Below are 24989 nucleotides of genomic sequence, written 5' to 3' on the forward strand. Positions count from 1 at the left end.
ACCTCGAAAACAAATCCGTACAGGTTTTTATACGGAGTTAATGAGTGTTGCGTGGACAACAATCCTGAATCGGCACCAAGCAAATTTCCCCTCTTTGAATATTCCAGGAAGTAATCTCGGGTCCGGTTGTCTGAGATAATCACTTAGAGCAAGGGATATCCATGCCCAAGACTTGAACATGTTGCCAAGTTTTGACATGCAGCATCAGCAGCTCCTCAATGAATATAGCCACCTCTCTCATTTAAATGCAAATAGCAATACATTGAGCCATTATTCCCATTCAATAATTCCCACTCCCTCAAACCTCGAAAGGTTTTTTCTCTCCGGAGAACTTATCTCCCCATTCTCCTGATAAAAAGTTGGCTTCATCAGTCTACTCCCCTAGGCACCATTCATAATCAATTTCAACAGAAGCAAAATGTGTTAACTTCTCAAAATGTAGAACCTGATCTTTCATGGGTTTAGTCGCTTGTCAAAGAGCCTCACACGGAGATGAAAGAAAAGGACATGGAATTTTTCACAAATTCTACTTACTGTTTTCTTTAAAACATTCATGATTATTATACATATTAAAAATGATAGGTAATCAGGGTTTACGAAACTGGAAGCCTAAGGCCGAGAGTCTAATTATATACCAATATAGAAAAAAAATAAAATCTCTGCGTTGTTACTGTCACCGATCGGCTGTATCTTTATTAAGCTAAAATAAAATGTGAAATATACCCGAAGGTCATGGTAATTAACGATAGTAGCTACATAGTCATTTTCATGCGGCAGGTGGGATCATTAAGCAGATGACATGATCACAGACTTATATATAGTAGATTATAGTAAAAGTAGGTTTAATTGGTATCTTTTGTACTATAATAAAGTGGAATGGTGAGATGATGAAATGCATCAACTACATCACGTAAAATGACTCACTATGTACAAAGTCCATTGCACCCTAATTTAAGAACTGAACAGCACGATTGGATAGCCAAGCACTGAGTTTATCCTCTGTTGTTCTGCGAGATCCGGATTTGACTCTGCCTCATCCGAAAAATATTAGAACAATACTAATTTGTAAGCATATAACCCTGCATTATAAAAAAAAAAACGCGTTTCTTTCATAATCAATAAATCTAATTAATGAAAATTGAAATTTCAAATTTATATTTTAAATATTAATTTAATTATATAGAATAATAATCTTGTTCCCACTTGACATTTCTATGTAATTCTTATTCAATAAATAAATCAATTATTATTTCTGAAAATATTCGTTTTGATCCATCTCATTTTTTTTATCCCGAGTATTGCTTTAAAAAATCTTTAAGATTATTTTGATACTTCTTAAAATTCACAATCTTGTGCATTATTTATTGTTTACCTACTCCAATTATACAGAATATACACGGAGTGTTTTGATGGTAATATATACGTGTTTGGATGGTTGGTGGGAATGAGAATCGAAAATAATAACGAGAGATATGGGAAATTAGGATAACTCAAGAGATGTGGAGGGAATGATTTACCCTTCCAGAAGGAATGAGATTCTCATTCCACACAAAAATTTCCCTAATCCAAACACATTGTACAGATAGATATATATATGAGGTTCTGATTTCCGTTAACCGGACTCATTAACCATGAACCAAACGGCTCCACGGTAAGATAATTTGTCTGTTGCCTGTGTTACAGCCAAGGTTCAAAAACTTTTCTACTCTTAGCTACTCAGCTACACTGAGATTCCCTTTCGAACAACAAATGAAAAAAAGAACCGGCTATGTGATTGACTGAGCTCCCTTGATTTTAAGCTCGAGAACAAGCCCTTGGGTACATATTTTTTCAGAAGAACTTTACCCAGAGTGAATATCTATAATGATGTCGAAGAAAAGTAAATATTTTTAAACTCGAGGCCCTAGCTTGTGTGCGTTCTTACTATTTCATCACTATCATTTCGACCTCGATCTTTTGTTAATAATTGCATTAGCTTGAACAATACGTATACAAAAAATTAAATCTCGAAAATAGTATACATTTGCTTGTATTTATTAAAGCCGCAAATACTGATATTATATATTAATATTTCCAGCTAAATACTAAAACTTAACATTTTCAACTGAATATTAAATCAAAAGTATGTTACGTTACACATGGAGATAAAACAAAGAACATGGAGGTCCATGACACAATTATTTGGCAGAATTTTCTCTACCTGCCAACCATAACCCCCCATAATGTTTTCTTCTGGTTGTCCAGGCCTCCCTGGAAAAAAAGCCTTTCATTATTTGGTTTGAAATCTTCCTCTTATATTTACGTTATCGAGTGCGTTGAGCACATCAAATGTAAATTAGTTATACATACATGATGTTTCACCTAATGATAATTTTCTTTTATTTAAAAAAACAATAAAAAACTACTAAGTTGGCAACTAGTTCAATTTAAATAATTTTTATCTAACTTTTCTAATTTTTACTTCTCAACTCCATAAAATGTTGGTAATTTTTTATTTTTTTTGACACAATGTATGCTTATATGCCTTACAAAATTTGCTTAAATACTTCTCGGATGAGACAGAATCGAACCCAGGTTTCCCAAGATAATAGAGAATAAACACACCGTTTGGGCTATTCAATAGTATTCAAATGTTGGTATTTAGTAATGCACGATGTAATAATTATTTAATTACTTTCACTCCATTTTTAATTACTAACAATGTCATAAAAAGGAATAACTCTTTGATTTTGAATATAAAGCCTTCTTACATATTTGCATCAGAACTTATAACTTTTCCTTAAGTTGTTCTCTAATACAGTATTTGGTACACTATGAAAGTTTAACCATTTTTAAGTACACTATTATATTGGTTATGCTCCCGTGATCTGGTGCGTATTTGGCTACTTGGCATCGCAATCACATGGCCCCTTTACCTAAAAACGAGGTTACTTTATCGAACCCATTTTAATGGCAGGTGGATTAGGTTTAGCCTATCACCTTTTTCCATTACATATCGACGGTATATTGCTTTGCCGTCCCTTTCCTTTTTTTCTATTTGATACGTATTTTAATATATATAAAAAATATAATATTATTTTTTTAAAATGTACCAATAAGAATATGTTATTGTATTTATTTTAATTTTTATATAAAATTGAGTAAAACATTAATTAAAAAAATGCATAAAAATGAATGACACGGATATGAACATCTCATTTCGCGACATAAAAAATTCCGAGGACCCAGAGGGTAATTTTTAATTTTATCTTGTCTGAATTCTTATCCATAAAGCCTAAAGCCTATCTGTGAAACAGAATCTATCCATTCACGCTCCGGTCCGGGGCAATATCAATGAAACATGCATTAATTTATTACAGTACTGCATTACTTTTTTGGTTTATTTCCACTTTCCTCTATCCTCATACATTGCTAAATCAGTGTGTGCCTCTTCATTTCGTTACTAAAATCCAAACATCAGATCACATTCAAACAAACAACGTAAGATAGAAATGTTGCCGCTGTTTCTCACCGTTGCATTCTCGGTGGCGCCGTTAACGTATTACTTGCCGCCTATGAGAAATCTATGCCCTTTCCTCCTCTCCGTCGAAGACTTCATCCGTCAGTCCGGCGTTCGATCTCTCCGCCGTGTCCGCCTCGCCCACCGTTTGCGCCTCGCTTTTACTAGACTCTTTGCTCCTCATCCCTCCTCAAGCTCCATGTATTAATTTTTCATGTGATCAAATATGATTTAGTTCTTGTTATTCTCATTTTCCTGTGTAATACGTTTTCTACTCTTCTCTGATTAATAAGAAGCTTGTTTATAGGATCAGTTTTTGATTTCATCTTCTCAGAGGAACATGTTGATAGTCATCTAATTAAAGCTCATTAGAGAGCTCGCCTAACTGGAATTAAAATTGTGATTTATGAAATGTGATAAATGACGAGTTTAAAATATTTGTTTAGACAATTTTGATTTATTAATTACTTATAAGTTATTAAAAATATAATAATAATGTATAATTTTTGACTTATGAGTTAGTTTTATAAGAAAACATATAAAAATAGAAAAAGGTAACTAATTTTTGACTTTAAATCAGTTTTTGATTTAATTTTAAATCAGTTTCAAACTTATTACACAAATAACAAATACACATTTTTAAACTTACAAACAACAAACACATATTTTTAAACTTAAAGTCGGAAACATACCAGCTGAGACAAACAGGCTCAAAGCCTTATCCACAGTTTATTTGAGAAAATGAAATAATTTAAGAATATAATCAAGACTGCGTTTAAGGAAATTACAATATGAATTGCTATTATTCAGTACCAGATATGTGTTTCGAAAATTACACAAATATATTGGGGTGGGATTGGCGACAGGGTGCATCACAGTGTGAGCCAAAGACTAACCTCAGCGGCACAGAGCACTATAAGGTTCAACATATGCACTGCCGCATTGTTATCTTATCACCAACAAGATGAAATCACTTGGGGGCGGCCAAGAGATCTACTATGCCTTTATAAAAGCCAGGAGGACTGATCAGAACTTTCTTGCTGATTAATTTCCATATTCTGAAGCACTCATATATTCACCATGCTCCTCGAAATATTCGATGAGTCGCTTCAAGAACTTGTCGCTACTAACAGTCTCTGTGTCACAGATAAGGGTACACTGTCGCCTTGCTCGAGTCACAGCGACGTTCATTCGCCTACGGTCACTTAAAAATCCCACCTAAAACGTATTTGCTTTTATGTTGTGATTTACTTACCAAAATAAAAGCTGGATTTTCAAAAGAAAGCCTTAGCAGAGATGAATTGTTAGTATGTGAAACTTTACCTCTTTCTTTGAGTTTGAGCGAACCATGGAAATAATGATGGCTTCCTTTTCCCGGCCTTGGAAACCATCAACTGTCGAAATTTCAATTTCTTTTAGCTTGTCATCATTGCTTCTCAACATTCTCAGTGATACGACCTGCAGCCAATTCAGCAATGAACAAACAGTTGTGATGTATTGAAAAAAGTCAGGACTGTTTAATGCTAGACACGGCTAGTATGTATTATGCTAGTGACTTTGGACTTCTTGACCAGAATGGGCATCATCAGACAAGGATATTATTGTACCTGTGCTGCATATGGGGTGATTATTCCTATATCAGTAGCTCGGACTCCACTTTGAACAAGTCGTTTTGCATGGGTTATAGCAACATCAGCTTCCCCTTCATTTAGAGTGCTTTCTTCTTCATCCTTCTTCTCTTCCATATCACAACTAAATTTGCATTGAACTTTCAGTCACTAAGATGCGGAAGCTTAAGTAGACATTTCCGTTCCTTTTTATCAAATTAATTTATTTTGAATTACAGGTAAATTTATATTTAGGCAAAACTGACGACTTCTCCAGAATGTTTTCTCAATGTTAAATTGTACTCACTTCAAAAAACTTCAAGTAAAAAGTGATTTTCAAACGAAAACATTGCTAAATTATATGATGCTGTGTTGTCCCCTAAAACTTAAATTCACATTACCAAGATTTGGTTTATCTCAAAAAATCCTATTGAAGATTTGAAGGGGTTCTACAAAATAATACTTTCACATACCCTGCCGTGTCTATGAGAAGTAAGGTTGCTTCAGTTGATGAAGATTTTTTTGCATCCTCGAGGTCAAATAGCATATGTGCAGCAACACTTGAATGGGCTTCAATCTGTACAAGCACGAGGAAAACTATCAAGTAAAATTGATTCAAAGTACTGCCTTTTTCTTATTATAATTTGGGGAAATATGCAAATGATATAGGCAAAAACACAAATTTCTTCAATTATATGCAATTGAAGTACAAGATTCTTCAGTCTTTTTTAGTAAGAAATCATTAAATTATCGTATTTGAGCATAATAAGCACACCTTATTGTCATATAGCTCTTTAGATGACCAGCTCATGATAAGATTGTGCATACGGTACTGGACAGTGAGCATTGATGTTGTATCATCTCCATAAAGTTCTTGAAGGCGTTCAAAAAGAGTTTTCCCTAGTCCCTTCTTCTCAGCTTCAACACTCTGGATGGTTGGGGGAAGCTGGAGGTGATCTCCAGCAAGTACACATCTTGAACCCTGCAGTGATGTCAATATTAAGTTCAACAATATTGCATTTGCATGTTTGATATGCTAAAAGATTGGCATTTTAATTTTTAATGGTGAAGCAAATAGAAGCAGTACCATTAAAAGCACCAATAACGTTTCAGAGGACTAGCAGTACGAGGAGCTAGCTTTTTTTTGCATAAACCTCCAGTTTACGTATATATAGAGAGATTAATGTAACATTTCATGGTTCATACAGAGATGAGGCCTTCATGAAAGCAATGTGTTCAAGTTAATGAAGCATCACCTTTAGAAGAGCTATCCAACATGCTATTTCTAGAGCCTGAGCAGCTTCATCAATTATGACGATATCAAATGAAGTACTGTCCAGCTTTCGGGTTGATGCTCCAGTCAGTGTTGTCAACACCACATCTGCGTCCTTAATTACATCTGTAACTGCTAGTTGCTGCCTTTTGCGCTCTTCGCGTGAAAGCATATTCAGCTCTTTTCGGATGTCCCTCCTGGTGTTTCTATCCTTTGCTTTTAGCAATTTTGCATTAAGTGTCTGAATAAGGTCATTTGAGAAGACTGATGATAATTAAATTATAAACAATCATGGAAGAGATACAAAGTAACAGCTAAGCACTAGCAATATCCGAATTTTTATATCTGCACCTTCATTTCTTTACGGATATCCTTAGCCAAAGCACTATTATCCCCACGTAGCACCTAAATAAACCGAATATATCATGAGAAAAAGATGCATATAGAGCGGGAAGCATGCTGTATGATTGAAATATCAAACACAAAACTGTTGATGAATGATACAAATTCACTAGTACAATAAACAAGATACTAAGAGAGACCATTCAAGAATTGCGAAGAGTGAAGCTTCTCTTCAATTATAAATTGACGATTGAAGGTTTACTATGTAACTGGTGAACAACGAAAGTAACTGGTGTAACACATTTTTCTGATATTTTTTGTAAAGAAAAGTACGGATATGAACTGAAATACAGAAACAATGACAAGAAGACCTTAATGCCTATATCAGCAACTTGTTCTGGCTCAGTTTTATTTATTCATGTTGTACCCCTACAAAATAATGAAAAATGAGAGGGAAGGGTGTAGAAAAGGATTGATATACATGATTAAGTATGTCGTCGATTGATTGAAATAGATATTGCATGCTAAAATTTTCTTATTTTAACTAGTGGAACAGGTGAATCACACAGTCAATATTTTTCATATCTGTTACCTGTGCATCCAAAGCACTGTCCAGTACTTGAGGTAGAAGACGTGCAGGATGCCCCAACCTAACTAGCTTTACTCTGTTTAACAATCCAAAACAGGAAATAGTTGTCAAGCCATGGCTCAATAATTAAAAAAAAAAAAAGAAACTCTGCAGGTAATGAAATCATGCTGACATTAAAGACAATAGTTAAAAAATAAAATTAATTTTTAAATAACTATATATAATAGCCAACAATATACCAAATCCGCTTGCAAATTCACATGTCAACTTTCAGAAGAAAAAAGAACTCTTACAGTTAAAGACTTAAATGAAACATAATGTCCAGTAGAAACTGTAGTTATGCATTACTTAATCAATAAAGCACAAGGAATACATAGGAGCTAATAACCAGCTAGTTTTTAGCTGACAACAGTTGTCCAAATTAAGAGAGGTCCATGACTCCATATTTATGAAATTGGTAATTTGTTTTCGAAGGCCTTCAAACAGGCACATGGCAACAACTATTGGTTGTTTCCTAAATTTCTATTAGATCAAGCACAATACAAAAGAAATTCTAATAATGCGACTCTACAATCTTCTAGAAACAATTAAGATTATAAACAATCATGCTACCAATATTTAGGTGAAGTACCCTCCTGGTCCATGGCCTTCCATGGATAATTGTAACACCAGATTCGATACACTTTACAACATGTCCTAGCTGGAAACTTTATGATGGCACTCAGTCCATTTAAGTTCTGATAACTACCAACTGATATTTAGCAAAAAAAAAAAAAGACTACCAACTGATCATCAGTAGATGGAAGCATGTACCTGTGAGGAACAAGCCGTTCAACAATGTTATCAACAGCGATATTTGAAGCAGCACAAGCCAGAACCTTTGATCCACGTTTGACCTCTTGTAGTATTAGTTCAACAACAGTTGTGGTTTTTCCAGTTCCAGGAGGCCCATGAAGCAAAAAAAGGTCCTTCGATGACAGGGCCTTTGTAATGGCACTTTTCTAAAATATATTCACGAACTTCAGTGAAATCAAAAATAATAAGCAAAGAAAAGCATGGGTATATACTATATAGATTATGTGCTAAATATAATTAGAGGCGCAATATTTTTGCACTTTGTAATTATGATTTATTTAACAGCTGAAGAGAGCAATTATAATTTCAAAAGACCTGAGAGTGATCCAGGTTGGAGTTGATTGGGGTAAAGGTAACTTTTTGTTTTGACACCCCTGGTTGTCTTTCACCAAATAAGACAGGAACTAAATCAGCAGCAGGTCCCTTAAGCACACCTTTGCTCAACTGTATCAACGTGTCCTTCATTCGACGGTATGTCACCTGTAGAAGTTGAACATGTATTCTCAATTCCTATACATATATTGACATTCTAAACATTATTAATGCAAAAGTGATCTTGCAAATTTCCTTTCAGGATTTTCTAATGATGCTAACGAAATAATGAGGTTAAAATAATTATTAAAATAAACTTTCAGCCTATATATCCTTGTAGAAAGATAAATAACATAGTAGTCTGTGTAGGAAAAAAGTATGTCTTTACATAATATACACCTTGAAAGCAAATTGCAATTCTACAACATGAACGAGTTGCAAATTTACACAGCAAGCGATCAAGCATATATAAATAGAAATACTAACGAAATATCTCCAAATTAAATTGTAGCGTCTATAGCAAAATATCAAACAAAATGAAAAAAGCAAATTTATTTATGGACAAACAATGAATGGTGTACAGTTACCTCATTAGCCACTTTCTCAAGGCGTAGAGGACTATTTAAACCCTCCTCTGGGACATCATCAAAAGCAACAGTGATTGACGAATCCTGTACAGCATGAACACTAGAGTCACGAACAATGACAGTAGTGGTACTGTGGTAGTCAACAAATTTTAGCCAGTATCACCTTTAGACGGTAAACTACGCCTTGCCCAAGAGGAGGAGACCCCAAATCTGCTTTATTAGGTTTTAGAATGACGACATCATGAGTCCCAAACTGCAAGATAAAGTATTCTGTAATAAGAAAGAAATAACTGGGAGACATAATTTTGAATAATACAGCCAAATGAACCCACTGAATTATAAAGCAAGAAGTATGGCCAATCTTAACATATGCATCTGATCATATATGTATTGCCACGATTCTACAAGGCCGGCACGCTTAAAGTTCTAAAATCGGGTAATCGATATACATCACAAACTATTATACAAACTGAAAGACATGTCATTCACACAAAATGGATACATTGTTCAAAGAGATTACCACAGGATATTATAATTGCACCTTGTGAGCAGGAAGCACATCTCCTTTGTTAGATTGAAGCTCAAGTAGAGTTTTTCCCATCAACCCCGTCTACAGCCAAAGGCAAAGTAACAATATACATTTAGACCAAACTATAATATTAACTCGACATACTACACACTTAACAGAAATGAGTTAACTAAAAGAGGAGCACCTGAGCATCAACACATTTCAAATTGAGAATAGTGGAACCCCTCTTTTGAGCAGTGTCCAAATTCCTCGTCGCACCCGTGTTCATTGAAGCAGATATCTCCGCTTCCTGACCATCATTAGGCATAAAAAACATACAAATTCATTATACAACAGGTAGAGAACAGAGCTTGAGTAGCATTAGTACACTAATGGGCAGTTCATTACTCCAATTCATAAAATTATTGTTTTTGCTTTAAGAACTCAAAGTATCTGTTTTATTCAATTGCAAGCCTAATGGGGTATCAAAAACATGTGAGAAAAAATCAAATAGTGTGTGAAAAAGAATTAATGGGTTTCTTGACAAGATAAAAATACATGGTGTAGACACAAATAAAAGAGCGACCTTTTCCATATCGAGTAAAGGGGTCATCTTGGAAACGAACTGTTCAATTGTCATGCTTTTTGCTGAAGGGGATGATGAAGATGAAGATGATTTCTTGGCGTTTCTTCCACCTTTTTCCATCGCCCTCCTCTTCTTCTCTCAACTTCAAACTCCTGTGTGTTTTATTGTTATTTTTCTTATTGCCCAGCGCTCAAGTGTTAATATTCATTCAGCTGATCTCTCTCCCTTTATTTTTCCTTTTCTTTAATTTAATTGATAATACAAAACTATATTTTTTAATTAAATGATGAAACCTTTTTTTTATAATTTAATTAATAATAACAAACTAAAAATTATTAATTAAATGATGAAACCTTTTTCTTATGATTTATATTTTTGAGTTAAATATAAATTATAGATCAACTCCGCTGAATAGTTTATATCCATTGTCTAATATTTGGCAGAGTATTTATCTTACCTAATTTGGTACTTAATGGTGGCTTAATTTTAGAAAAATATATAGAAATATCCATATTTCAAAAAAGAATCAATAATATAATTAAAATCTCATATGATATTGCAAAATTTTGATTTTCAGATTGCTAACAGTTCCGACCGTTCTTTTTAAAAAAAAAAAAAAATTATAATGACATGCATATTTGACCAAGTGCCCTTTAGCTTTGTTAATTAAAATACTAAAGGCCTTCCCTATATCAAGAAATTGGCTTCACCAATTGTTAAAACCACGCATAACCTACAGCTCCAGGTTCTACACAGATCTGGCATTGATAACTGGCTAGCTGCTAACTGATTATTCATTGTCAACTTGAACCACACACCATAAAGGGTTGTTACTGCAGGTAAAAGCTTTCCATGCAGGCCATTTTATGATCAAAACCTCACCAGAGTTTACAACTAAATAAAAGCTTCCTCAGTTTAACACTATTTCTTCCGCAAAAAGAAAAAAAAAACTATATCAATGTTAGGAACTTTGACGACCTTCAACTCCTCACATCAAGCCACTATGGAAGAAATTCTCATTTGTAAATAAGGGCATCACGTCCAGGCCCTATACCAATGTAATGAATGGGTACACCGACAAGCTCTTCTATTCTTTCCACGTAGTCACGTGCAGCCTTTGGCAGATCAGAGTAGTTTCTGATAGAAGAAATATCAGATTGCCAGCCAGGCATTTTTTCATATTCAACCTGAGAACAAAACACGAATAACAAAAGTGAATACATACAGTCAACAAAAACAAGAGTCTTTTACCATAATGTTGCACCAGGAGCTATTCCTGGCTATCAAAATTATATGCATATTGATTGAACATTGAGGGCATTAACTATGTCAGAACACACAGGAAACAGGGACAGACTCTTTTAAGTCCAACCTTTGAAAATTCTTTTCAAGTTAATGGAAATACTTCAGAGGAACAACTAACAAGTGTGCCGGCAATTTAATACACAATTTAAGAAATCAAGACTTGCCAATGTCCTGCTACATGCACAGGTTCGTGATACATCTCTTCTGCATGCGCAGGAAGAGAAAGATAAATAATGATAATAAACTGAATTAACTAGGAAGTCATCACAAATTTCTGGATTATATTGAACTAAAAGTACAGAGATTTAATCACTTAATTATTTCTAAACTCAGGTCTTTTAATGCATTGTAATACCAAATGAACAATCTTTTAATTTACAACCTAGAAGTCATTCTCAATCAAATATGGACACTAGAAATTGGAAATTCAACTTACCTTTATTTGTTCAAGAACACGTAGATCTCCTGGGAATGATTCGACTGGAGTTCCATCAACATATTTGTATGAAACACCCAATTCAATTTCAGGGAGATCCGACAAGACATCAAGTTTGGTGAGATTCAGAGAAGAAAAACCATTAATCTGGCAGCAAAATTTTAGTGCAACCACATCAAGCCAGCCACAACGACGAGGACGGCCAGTCGTTGTGCCAAACTCCTGCCCAGCAAACCTTAGAAGATCCCCATCTTTACCCAACATTTCTGTTGGGAAAGGACCAGATCCAACTCTTGTAGTGTAGGCTTTAACCTGCATCCAAACACCAGTTAGGATATATTATAGCAAGTTAACGATGGCTAATAAGCCTCTGCACGCATATATAGCAATATAAAATGATCATTTTTGCTATAGAATAAAAAATAACTATACGTAGCATTGGCGATTTAATAAGAAAAACAAGACTATAACTCTGCATAGCCACCTTGCCAATATTGGACTTTAAAGAGTCACACAAGCAAAAACCATCAGAGAACCGGGAACCAATTGACTGACCCCTCTAATTCTGCTGGTAGAATTTTGATACTGAAATAAATTAATAGCAAACAAAAAAAAGAAAAAGAAGAGATAATGCTATTGTCACTTACCACACCGACAATATCACCGAGGACCCTAGGTGCAACACCAAGCCCTGTGCAGATTCCACCAGCAGATGGACTCGAGGATGTAACAAAAGGGTAAGTCCCAAAGTCAATATCCAACATGGTTGCCTGACCACCTTCTACCAAAATCTTTTTCTTTTCAGATATAGATTTATTAATGAAATGCACTGTATCAGTAATGTATGGCTCCAACCTCTCTGCAAATCTCTTATATCGTTCAACTTCTTCCTTAAGCATGTCAGGGGTATACTTAAAACCTTCAAATCTTGAGGCTGCATCCGCCAGTAAGAGATCTAATTTCTGAGGAAATGTATCCATATGCCTCAAGTCACCTACTCTTATCCCATTGCGGATAACCTTGCTAGAGTAGCAAGGGCCAATGCCTCTCTTGGTAGTTCCAATGAAGGAATTAGCTAGTTCCGCTTCTCTAAGGCCATCCACAGCTTGATGAAAATCAAATAACAGATGAGCTCGGTCAGATACTAGAATCCTTCCTCTGCAGGAAACTCCACTAGCTTCGAGACCATCAATCTCTTTAAACAAACCAGGTAGATGAACCACAACACCATTACCAACAACACACATAGTCTCTTCGTTCAGAATTCCTGATGGAACAAGGTGTAGGGCAAACTTCTTCCCCTCAGCATTGTAAATGGTGTGACCAGCATTAGCTCCACCCTGTAACAGAATGGTAATGAAGTTGACATAAGGTTCCAATCACAAGGATGAGAGATGAAGCTGCTTATAAGTTATAACAAAGTAGGTTGTCCCGAGATAACTCTCAAAGAAAAACATATGCCCCGAATGAAGCCTCACATATTAACCAGAACAGATGCTTACCAAACCCAAGAAGCTAAAAACTAAAAATACAGATAAACAATTCCAGATTCATTGTAGATAGGAAATAAAGCAGCTTATGCATATGTATAAACAGTGTCTCACCCAATTAAAAAGTCTCTGTTAACAACAAAAATAGTTTTTTCTTTCCTTTTCTAAAAGAAATACATGTATATGTGGGTTGCCCCTTAACAACCTAGGGAGACTTCTGATTCATTATTATTGCAAGGGACGAAACCTAGTTAGTGGACGCAAGACAGAACTCAAAACACCAGTCACTTTTCTACAGGTTCCATCTTCTTTTTGTTTTTTAATTTCTCTAATTAAAGTTTAATATAGTGCCAAAACAGTGGATAATCCTTAACACTGTCCAACATGAATTTCGCATATCAATAAATACATTTCAAAGTGATCACAAGACGACATAGAACACCCCGAGACAAAATTCATTCAATTTTTCAATGACCTAGTTAGTTCATACAACCACGATATACTGCATCTATTTCATCCCTGCCAATCCACATCAAACATTTGAATTCCAAACCACCTAACAATAACACCTAAAGTGCCGAATACAAAGTACCATCGTCTCGATAAATACGCAAATTTCATCAAACACAAAAATATTAAAATCACGAAACTGCAAGAATAAAGTGAGCATAAAAAAAAAAGAAATAAATTACCTGGCAACGAGCAACGATGTCGAAATGGTCAGCCAAGATATCAACAAGCTTTCCTTTACCTTCATCGCCCCACTGACAGCCCAACACGCCCGAAACTTGACTGAGCGACCCGATCCGACCCAGCTTCTCTGTGTTGGTCTGCTCAATCACAGGTGGGGCCACCGGCTTGGCAGAACAAAACACAACAGTCCTCCTAGGATAACTATAAGTGAGGTTAGAGTGGGACCCGGAGCTCTTGGCTTCAAGACTGAGAGCGGAGGAGATGCTGAAAGAAGTCATAGCGAGGCGACAAGAAGAGTACAAGTGCTCTTTTACGCCGCCCCGTTGAGTTTCTTTCCCCTTTTGGGGCCGTTTGGGTGAGCTTAAAATAAGTGCTTATTGCTTAAAATAAATAAGTGGAGCAGAAGTTAGAAGCAAGATAAGACTTATAAATGATTAAAGTGTTTGGGAAATAAGTAGAAGTCCTGAAACAAAAGCTAGCATTCCTAGCTTTTTATAATTGCTTCTTGACTTTTTACACAAACGGTACGAATAAGTGCTTATAACTTATAAGCCGAGAAGTCCGGCTTAATATGGGTTGCCAAACACCCACTTTATTCTATTCTGGTTCCTACGAAAAGAAAAATACTTATTCCTTTTCTCTCAGTACTTTTTAGCCGTTTATTAATAAAAACGGAAGTCTAGACTGTATCGAATTCTGATATTCAAATCGGATTTGAATACAATATCCTAAAATCTGATAAATTATGATAGAATTTTAAGAAAATATAAATTTGTTTTTAAAAACCATCAGAAAATTCATCGACATTCAATATCATTATATTTAGTAGATACAAGATAATCTCAATCAAATTTCATAAATCATTTTTTAAAAAATTAAAATTTTGATTGAATATTCATAATTTAAAATCATAATCGAATATTTTAAGATTCTGATAATTTTTTAACATTCAAGTAAAATATACTGTAAAAATATCTTTTAAATTCCCTATCGAAAACACATGTGCTTATTTAAGTCATACTTCGTATGGCTAAGAGAAAAGAGAGTAGAATTTATTTGCTTTTTTGAAAAGGTGAACATAAAGATGGGAATGTATGCTCCCAATCTCTAGATTAAACTGATAAACTATACGAATTAAATAAAATTTAAAATTATCCACCTAGCTCTCTAAGCCAAACAGAATAATTCTCAAGGCATGCCATCCATTCTTGATTTCTTGTTTGTAAATTACCAGAGGATATATTCCTGAATTCAGGTTGCACAGTACCATTCTTGTCAAACCTCAAAAGTGAACAATACACGGACACTGGATAATATTACTACGTAGAGGTAGATTCCCAGTTTTTCTACATATAGTATAATGATACCAACTACCAAGTACATAATTTCATTATTTCACTATAAGAATAAGTCGTGTGATTATCACAATTAGCTCAGGTGCTGTTTTACATATAATCACAAAATGAATGTTTTTCCTATATTTTGTCACAAAAATGGGGAAACAAGCTTGACATCCAATCATCTATCATATGTTGGTAAAGTTTGGTGCTGCGGTCTAGATAGACAATACATCTGATCAGCTCCATGTCTGGTTATGCAGCCTTGCTACAATTAGTAATTAGCTGAATATAGGCAGCAAAACGGCATTTGTGTGGCTTTCTTCTTGCAATGTCAAGAGAGCATTCAGCCTTACTGTTTCTTCGATTTGGTTTCTGCTTCTTTGTTATGCGTTCCTTTCTATGTTTTGATCAAGCATTCTCTGGGTACTCCAAATTCCTTCTTCGCGTTTACGAACTGTTGCCTCCAGAGCTCATTATGTAATTTGTAATGCAACACCTTGCATCAGGGAAAAAACCAGTAAATATAGGTACTTCTAGGCTCTACATCAGTCACAGGAATAGATTTGCAATAACCATCACGTAAATTAACCGAACTTTATTATTTGATACTAGATTTGCCGTGCTAATGGATGAAGCAGAATATTTCACAGGATAAAGTAATGAAGTTTACAGACGTTCTGTCAATTTTTACTGTGAACAGTGAACACTGACTTCGCAATTTTCCCTTTTTCTTTTTCGACAAGTGTGAGTCTGGATTTTCACCAATAAACTCTAAATGCATGTGGCCTGAAGACTATTATAAATTCAACTAAAGAGGTATTATTGTGGAGTTGGTCAATGAGAAGTGCAATATAACACATCTTAATCTTAATATCCGCAACTTTTTTTAATCCAAAATGTAACGAAACCTAATCTGGACTCCACTGAAGTCTGAAGGACACAGTCTACAACGACTATACTAGCTAGACGGATATGTGTTGCTAAACAGTTCTTATAGCATCAAATGCGCACACTACATATATTTTGTTAAAGCCAAAAATTGTATATCTGTGTTGCAACTTTTTTTGCTACCTGCAATCTATATATCTATACATCAATACTATTAAAGCCGAAATATTAAAAGTTTTGATCGGGGTCAGTATTTGCGCCGATTGAGAACCTATTTATTCTAAAATCTATCTTAACGGATCTACTAATTTTATAAATCCATCTATATTATACTATTAAAGAAGAAACATTAAAATTCTGCTTGGTCGTTATTTTTTGTTTTTGGTACTTAGTCTTAACTTATATTAAACTTTTAAAATTAGAAAAAATAATAGTCACCTTAAAAAGAAAATTAATTACCTTCCAGATATTTAATACTATTGTAGGAAACTAAACATACATCTCAATATTCACCTAAACTTTCCATTGTCAAATTTTTAATTAATTAACAGAAGGAATTTTAACATAACTTATAACACATCTTTTAAGCTTAATTAGTTTTTGAATCCATATAAACAGTAAAATATAAAAAAATTAAAAATAATTCGTGCATGGCACAGGAAATAAGCCAACCCTAGTTAATCTGAGGTGACAAAACGTCTCCGGTCAGAAAAGTACTGAATACCTGTATAAGTGTCCCGAAAACATCATCTTCCTTCAGTTGCGACAATTCTTCAGCCCAAGGGCTTACATGCCCAAAGCCAGTTTTCTGCCTCTCAGCTTCGAGCAAAATAGAATCACGATATAAGAATCTCTGCCAGATCTTCTTTACATTTTCCAGCAAGAAATTTATTTCTGTCTCGTTAATTCCCTGCAGATAGTGAAGAGAAAATAAATTTTTGATTTCTGTTGAACTTTTGATCAAAAAAAATATAACCTTAATCCGCTAATCTCAGTATTATTATAAAAGTTATATTTCCTCAAATTGATAGTGATGTTAATAATTTACCCGGAGAACGTTTATCATGCTTGGTACTTCATCTTCCTTTATCCGAACAGAAAAGCTTTTATAGTTGAGTACATTCTCATATGGCAGAAAGATCCCATCCTGAAGACAGAAAAGCAAACTTGATACGTAGTATCCTAAACATCATCAAAACATGATGGGATCTTATAAAATCCAAAACTACAATCAGTATCAATGAGTAATAGGTGGTAGAGTTTTTGCATACTGACATACGAACACACTACAACTCTCTATCATTTAAGAAACTGTCCCGCTGATCTCAAGGATTAAGTATTTAAGCTGTCGAATGCTTTTCCCAAACCCTCAAATTTTGAAATAGCTGGAAAGATGGCTCCTAATCTAAATTAGACAAGAGAAAAAACATCAAATTCAGATAACCTGAATAATGACAGGGATGCACCCTTGTAGAATGCTGTCTTCCATTCTACCACTCCACCCATCTCCAGGCATAACCCCACAAAAAACAGAACTAGCCAAATCCTTGTGATAATTGTCAGACCGCACAGAAGTAACAGTCACATCATCTGCATGCTGTTTTCCTAGCTTCCCTTCTTTATTAGGGGATGAACCAAATTCTTCGGCTACTTTTTGCCTGATACCCATACTATACCTGCACAAGCTCAAGAACACTGTTGGTTATTCACTCAAGTATGACCGAATAAGTAGTTAGATTTGTAGCTATATTGCTAGGATAATATTCTACTTCTCCCATGTACTATATTAGCTCATTTTACTTCAAGTTCTGATTCGCTTACGTAGCTTCTGGTCTTCCATTTTCATATGCTGGTCCTAGATTGCCATTGAAGTAGAAAAGTATTTTTCGCTTCTCACGAGGCCTACATGCAGCCTCAAAGGAAATTATAAGAAAAAAGGACATATATAAATCTGACAATAATAGTAAATGCCCGACCAACTTTGTGGTTTTCAAAGTACGTACCATGACCAAAGTTTTAATTTCAGAGATTCGAGATCGGGATCCTTCCATGCAGGAATTACTAGATCTTTATCTGGATCAAAACATGGATGGTCTCCTCTTCTGTCAGGTGATATTTTATCCCAGTTGTCAGCCCAGTATGCTGTTGTTGAATGATTGTGCTTTGAGTTTGTATTACCCCAATGGACCAGCATCATACTGTTCCATATCTCCTTAGGGGCATAACATGCACCTTCATCCCATGAAAAGGACTGCGTTGAGGTATAACAACAATTTAATTAGCAATGTACAAAAAAACACCAATATTATCATAGTCAAAGTAGTTTAGCTATATGTATAAATTATAGCAAACTAGCTGATTCCCAAGGTTGCCTTTACAATCTGAATCAATGGGGACCACTCATACCCATATGTGATCTCTTCCAGATGAGCGGTTCCAGTAAGGATATTGGTCAACAATGTGATTATATGCATTCTTATAGAACTCCAGCGTCAAAGAGCTCCTCAAGCCGCTGTGTTCCTGAAGTATAAAGTGATGAACACAATGTCCAGATGTAGGTTCTTGTACTTATGGAAAGTAATTACTGCAATGCATTATTTGTAGGCATGCATTATTCTGACTTTGTATATAACAATAAACCACAAAAAATAAAACAGAAACTGTACGATAGGCTGACAGGACCGAGTCTATTCTCAGCTGCAACCTAGATACGAAATTCAGATATTTCGTTGCAGTGAACTAGTAATCTCCTACATTCGTGGGGTTGGGGGGGAACCATATTCTTGCTATGTGGCTGATCCTCAATTAGTAAAGAATGTTAGTTAAAGTGACTTCATATCTCATTGAAACATCCATTTCTAACCTTTTTTGTATTTACTGCCAGCACTGAATCTCAAATCCTAGCTGTCTCTAGGAACCCAGCATGTTTTTATAAGCTTTAAGAGGTCCGGGATGAGTAAACTCTACGATATAGTCAAATAACCAAAATCATAAGTCGGCTTGCCCGAGACTTGATAACTGCAAAATCCTGCCCATTAACTTTCTTAATCTACCTAAACAAAATCCAAGACAGCAATTTTAATAATGATTTTTACTTATGTAGTTATTGCACAACACCTTCATTGGTATCAAACTGGTTACACTCATAGACGCCCCAGTGGATCATGTATATTACGGTGCTTAGATGGGTAGGATAAGATTATCCAAACAGCCTTAAAGTCATTTAGGCATGCATACAAAAGAATTAATGCATTTTCTTAACTGCTAATATCGCAAAATAATATACCTGCATGCTTAGATGGGGTGCATCATCAGCACGAGTTATAATACATGAATCAAGAACCGGAACAAAGAAATAATCTGCTTCTTCTCCATTAGTTGTTCTGTATGGACTGGCTAATAACTGTTCATAAAGTGCCATCTGGAAAAGTAACCAAATTAAAACCGGAAAAAGCTTCCAAGCTGGTTTGACATTAATTTGATAAGACTTTCTGGGAAAATCAAGTAATACCTGTGAGCCATAGAGATTACTTGTCCATATGGTGTTATTCTCTCCGTCATAGATTCTGTTAACACACTCAAGCTTGTAATGTCGTCCCTGCAATGCCAGCAGAGCATTCAAAAACATGGAGAACTTGCTTTATAAACGGGAAAGGCATCAGGAGTGAATTGTGGTAAGCATTCTGACCTCCAGTAGTAAACTGTTGAATTCTGGTGGTAAATCGTAAACATATATTAATGGCCTCTTCTTTTCCACCACAGCAGTGAAATTGTCAAGATCCCCAGTTATTTGTGTATGGTCAGGAATATTGACCTGAGCTGGTCGGAGCCATTGAGGCCACTTGCCAATTGACGCTAAAACTGACGGAATACTACAATCTGCCCCATACCACCCTTTGACACACTGGAAAAAATATAAAAACGTTGTAGCTAGTAAATCTTTTGTGGAGAAGAATTTAATTTTCAATAATGATGCATTTTAAAACATTATTGTTTATTTCTATAAATTATTGATCATTGAGAATGTGCAATCCCTCAAAAAAAAAATTCAAATTTTCCCTCCTACCTATTCCCTAATGTCATTGCTTCAAGTCCAAAAAGCTCCTTTAAAAAAAAAACCTCCAGAAAGGTCTAGCATGTTTTAAGTTACGATTCTAATTCAGTTTTCAGGAATATAATTTTGCTTACGCCCTTTTTCCGAGGAATATTCATATTACCCCTCAATCCCTCATTGCTAGTGAAACATCTCTACAAATTAACACCACATACTATAGTTTTTACTGTAGTAATTGGTATATGGAAAATAGAAGTATAATTGAAAACAATTAGTCTTTACTAAAAAAGCATAGATATCTGTTGTATAAAATAAGCTTTAGCTACCTGGCAAAATCCACCACGGCAATGTCCATGACCAGAGCATTGATTGATGCAAGTGCATAGCACAGGGACTTCACAGAACATTCCCCATAGACCATCATACTTACAGTCGCATTCCTTTTTGAACTTTGCCTTGTTAGCATAGACTTCCATCGGATCCACATTACACCAGCCAGGTTTGCTAGCATTTGTCGTGAAGATATTATCAAGGTCAGCTTTCGACCAATTAGTTAGAGCGGGGGCCCCAGGTTCAGAGGGTAAGCTGAAAGATATGTAACATGTCAGAAAGAGCAGGCATAGTCACTACCTTGGCTCTTACGGAAAATAACGTATAAGTAATAGTCTTACTTTACTTCAAAACCACATGCCTCAGCAACTGGACGACTTGGGTACTTTGCGCCTTCCCCACAGAAGCACATTGCTCTTGTTGTGTCACAGTAAGCAGGGCAGATTGAGACAACCCACCTTCCATATGGTTCCTCATCTGATGCTGGATAATTGCAGATTAACTGAACTTTTTCCGCGCATCCTTCTCCTGTGGTTTATCAACATATAATATACATCAAAATTCTTCCACTTGAGCAATTAGCAGAGATGAACTTTTTTTTCCCTAAAAGAGCAATATATTTAATATATCCATATATATCAAAAGTGTCGATAATGTTCTACATTACTTAACAGAGTTTATAACTTTTTGATGTAAGACGCAGCAGATTGCTTAAAACACTGCTCCCGATTGGCATGGATAATAAGCAGTAGAGGACTATGAATTAAATTCATGGCATTGAGAAATAAATTACATGTAAACTAGATGATTTTTGACCAAATGTTTAACTTATTATATTCAAACTACATAACGTTGTTGTGTGCACTAAAATCTGAAAATTTAAGCCATATCATTTAATTGTCTACATCATTTCTGATTCTACTCAATAAAAACAGAATATATAGACAATTATATCAAATAAAGGACACCGGAGGCGGCTTTGGAAAATATAATAGACTTGAAAAGTTGCTCTGCCATGTTGTTATATATAATTTTTCTTACTAAGAAAGAACTGTCAAAAAAAATTAAAAAAAAAATAAAGCAGTGAAGATCAAAAGTAAAAAAGAAAACTAACCTGTAAATCCATGAAAACAACGACATTGACCCAATGCATGATTACATATGCCTTGCCCGCTACAATTGTTTTTACAGCTCTTGCCACTAATACCCTGATAAAGAACCATCGAATATGAGGGAACCATTACAATGTTAAAATAAACATCATGTTGCTGAACCTTTCCTTTATCATCCCATGCATGGCACAATATCATTAATAAACTATGCATATGTTGAGCTAAAAGAAATTCCCTATTGGAAAAGATCAGCCCACAAAGAACAACAAAATTAAAAAAATAACTGTAAGAGCAAAAGAACTGTAAGTACCTCCGATATCTTCAATGCAGTAGCATTTGAATTACAACCAGATAACCAACGACCAATCTCGGCCTTCCATGGAGCACCATTATAGACCACTGCTTTGTGTAAATCAGCAGGAAACTGAGCATCTAAATCAATTAACGGGGGTGAGTTTTGCATAAGGTTATCGTTTCCTCCTTGAGTTGAACAATTTACGGATGTACAAGAGTTTCTAAGTTGCATGGATCCTAAATAGGTAGAATAAGGCACCCTGTGAAACAAAAATATATCGAGCAGCGAAACTAATGCCACGATTGTAGCAATTGTAGCCACATGAGACCAAGTACACTTCCATTTCTGAAGAGAGAACATTTGCCCAACACCTGAGCCTCAAAATCAGAATCACTACAGTTAGACCCTTGAGCTCTATCAAAAGCTACAAATTCCGCTCAGCTCTTTTCCGGAGCAATCCAAAAGTTCAAGTACTTCATTACCAAGCCTAATTTCGACAAAATTCATAAGAAAATCAATTTAGTAGGGTTTGACTATGTGTGTGTGTGTGTGGAAAAACAGCTATTTTGCATGTTAATACAAGTGAAACAAGCAGAATCATGCTTCCAGAGAAAATTGATCAGCCTTGTAATTGGTGATCAATGTAGCTTATACTTAGACAGGGAATATAATCAACCATGTGCACAATTTATTATGAGCTGTAATTTCAAATCATATCGAGAGTACATGCCAACTAAATCGCATATAAAACTGATGGGGGTGTGAGGAAAGGTTTATTGACTAACCTTACAGCAATAGATCTAGAAGATGGTCACTACTCACCAGGAAACAGAGACATTGACAAATGCATATACAAATTGCAATTAAAAACTATAATTTGGTCAAAATATTATAAACATTTGAAAACGATCGTATATAATATGTGAAATAATTGGAGAGAGAGAGAGAGAGAGAGAGAGAGAGAGAGAGAGAGAGTGGGGGAGATTGAGAGCGAGAGGAGGAGGGGGGAGGGAGAGAGAGAGGGAGAGAGAGAGAGAGAGAGAGAGAGAGAGAGAGAGATTACCGATTCAAACAGAAGAAGGCGTTTGGCAATTCCACATCAGGTGTAGCCGTGTAGGTACCGAACTATATATACATATGGCTATGATTGTATGTATGGGAAACTGCCAAGTGAGGAAAAGATGATGCAAAGCCGCCAAGGCTGTCATGGCTGGTAAGTGTTCAAACATAAAGACAGACTAGTATGTTTGCCCGCGTTGCGGGTGGATCAATTAAATTTTGTTCCCAACAGAACAATAGATTTTTATTTTTATAAAATAAAGTTTTTTTTCTCTGTTAATGAATTATATTGAATTAATTAATTAATTGATAAGTAATTTTTATGTTAATAAACCCTTTTTTTTTGCTAAGATTTTTTATCTTGTCTTTTTTTTCTTTGTATTTGTGTAGATAAATATTTGTTTGCGAATAGTTTTTTTGTGTTTTGGTGTTGAAATGTAAATAATTTAATAATTATATTTTTTAACAATAAAAATGAAAATATAATTTTTTACACAATTAGACATCTATTTTTTAGTACTTTCATTATATATCACAACTCTTTTTTTTTAAAAAGCCATTTTTAAAAGAAATCATCGACTTGTGACAAATGAGAGTATAAGTGAATTTTAAACTAACTGTAAAAACAATTTCAAAATCCAAATTAATAAAATATTTTATTTAAGAGACATAAGTCTTGGGATACGTTTGTATTTGTCTCCCACTAAAGATTACTCTAGTGAGTACATCATTTATTTTCTGTCAAAATAGACAATAAAATATTTCATTCAAGAGACATAAGTTCAGGATACGTTTGTATTTATTTTCTGTCAAAACAATAAATGAAGGTTAATCTCAAAGGTGGTTTAATCTCTATTCATAAATGTAGAATGACTGATAAGTAGCAGCACATTTGATCGGAACAGGAGATTCTACAAAGAGTTCAACATAAACGACACAAAAACTTAGTAAACAACTTTGCCAGGATGAGTAAGATAAATAAAAATAAATTCTAGTCTTAATCTTAATTTTAACTCCGCTTCCGATGCATTATAAAAACATATATTTTTCATTTTAAAAGCCAATAATGAATTAGAATCCAAGATTAAAATCCCTACGAAGATGCTCATACATTTTTTAACAAATATTTTTCTTCTAAAACATTTAATAGTAATATTTCTATTTAAAATTTTATTTTTATTTAATATATATGTCATCTTACAATATCATATGTCATTTTCTTATATAAAAGGACTATAGATGAAAATTTATAACAATATAATTTAATTAAAGAAAAGATAAACTGATCATTAAATAATTGAAATATTATTATCACGGTCGTTGATATTTATGATAATATAAAACTATATGGGGAGACTTCCTCTAATCCTCTCCCCCATTACATGATGGATGCCCTTTAACGCCCCTGACATTTTCTTAGACGAAATCAATATTATCACTAAATTATGGATAAATATTTGAAAAAATTTGGGTATAATTAAATCGGGGTGTTGATATTAAAGATTTAAATTTATATTCATTTGAAATTACGACGGGTATTATTCATATAACAATAAGCAGAGACCCGCTAAGTAGGGTATAATAATATGTTTAATTTGGTTATATTAGTGAAATAATTAAATTTTTTAATAATTGTAATAAAATTTATTATTTATTAATATTCGGATATTTGATTAGTTATTTAAGTTTTTAACCCAAAATGATTACAAATATATTTCACTATATTGAAATTTATATATTTAAAATGTTATTTTATCGTTTGCATCAATTTAAATTGGAGGAAAGAAAAGAAAACTTAGGAAAAGGAAGCTAAGAGAAAGTATCACAGT

The 24989-nt window shown here is 34.5% G+C and overlaps 3 protein-coding genes across 5 annotated transcripts; all 3 read right to left on the reverse strand.

Moving 5' to 3' along the window:
• Positions 1-4195: 4195 nt before the first annotated feature.
• LOC108215560 (uncharacterized) lies at positions 4196-10340 on the reverse strand. Its single transcript, XM_017388058.2, has 15 exons — positions 10159-10340; positions 9778-9882; positions 9606-9674; positions 9228-9317; positions 9065-9148; positions 8481-8645; positions 8124-8311; positions 7314-7386; positions 6731-6784; positions 6363-6620; positions 5882-6088; positions 5580-5683; positions 5107-5251; positions 4823-4957; positions 4196-4717 (listed from the first exon to the last, which is right to left on the reverse strand). The coding sequence occupies exons 1-15, from the start codon at positions 10276-10278 to the stop codon at positions 4544-4546; spliced, it is 1971 nt and encodes a 656-aa protein (XP_017243547.1). The 5' UTR covers positions 10279-10340; the 3' UTR covers positions 4196-4543.
• A 577-nt stretch (positions 10341-10917) lies between these two features.
• LOC108215701 (adenylosuccinate synthetase 2, chloroplastic) lies at positions 10918-14508 on the reverse strand. Its single transcript, XM_017388248.2, has 4 exons — positions 14082-14508; positions 12547-13239; positions 11900-12211; positions 10918-11345 (listed from the first exon to the last, which is right to left on the reverse strand). Exons 1-4 carry the CDS (start codon positions 14358-14360, stop codon positions 11175-11177), a joined length of 1455 nt encoding a protein of 484 aa, XP_017243737.1. The 5' UTR covers positions 14361-14508; the 3' UTR covers positions 10918-11174.
• Positions 14509-15453: 945 nt separating this feature from the next.
• On the reverse strand, positions 15454-23309 carry LOC108219609 (uncharacterized). 3 transcript variants are annotated; one of them, XM_017393129.2, is made up of 15 exons: positions 23165-23309; positions 22117-22588; positions 21809-21902; positions 21036-21222; positions 20691-20949; positions 19999-20214; positions 19822-19908; positions 19597-19731; positions 18717-18830; positions 18314-18561; positions 18132-18212; positions 17755-17986; positions 17359-17457; positions 17035-17220; positions 15454-15918 (listed from the first exon to the last, which is right to left on the reverse strand). In XM_017393129.2, the coding sequence occupies exons 2-15, from the start codon at positions 22459-22461 to the stop codon at positions 15820-15822; spliced, it is 2382 nt and encodes a 793-aa protein (XP_017248618.1). In that variant the 5' UTR covers positions 22462-22588; positions 23165-23309; the 3' UTR covers positions 15454-15819. The 3 variants fall into 3 exon arrangements, with proteins under 3 accessions (XP_017248618.1, XP_017248620.1, XP_017248619.1); XM_017393131.2 differs by lacking the exon at positions 23165-23309 and adding an exon at positions 22887-23018; XM_017393130.2 differs by lacking the exon at positions 23165-23309 and having other exon boundaries at positions 22117-22847.
• Positions 23310-24989: the final 1680 nt, after the last annotated feature.

The sequence above is a fragment of the Daucus carota genome, chromosome 4 (assembly GCF_001625215.2).
Source record: "Daucus carota subsp. sativus chromosome 4, DH1 v3.0, whole genome shotgun sequence".
Taxonomy (NCBI): Eukaryota; Viridiplantae; Streptophyta; class Magnoliopsida; order Apiales; family Apiaceae; genus Daucus; species Daucus carota.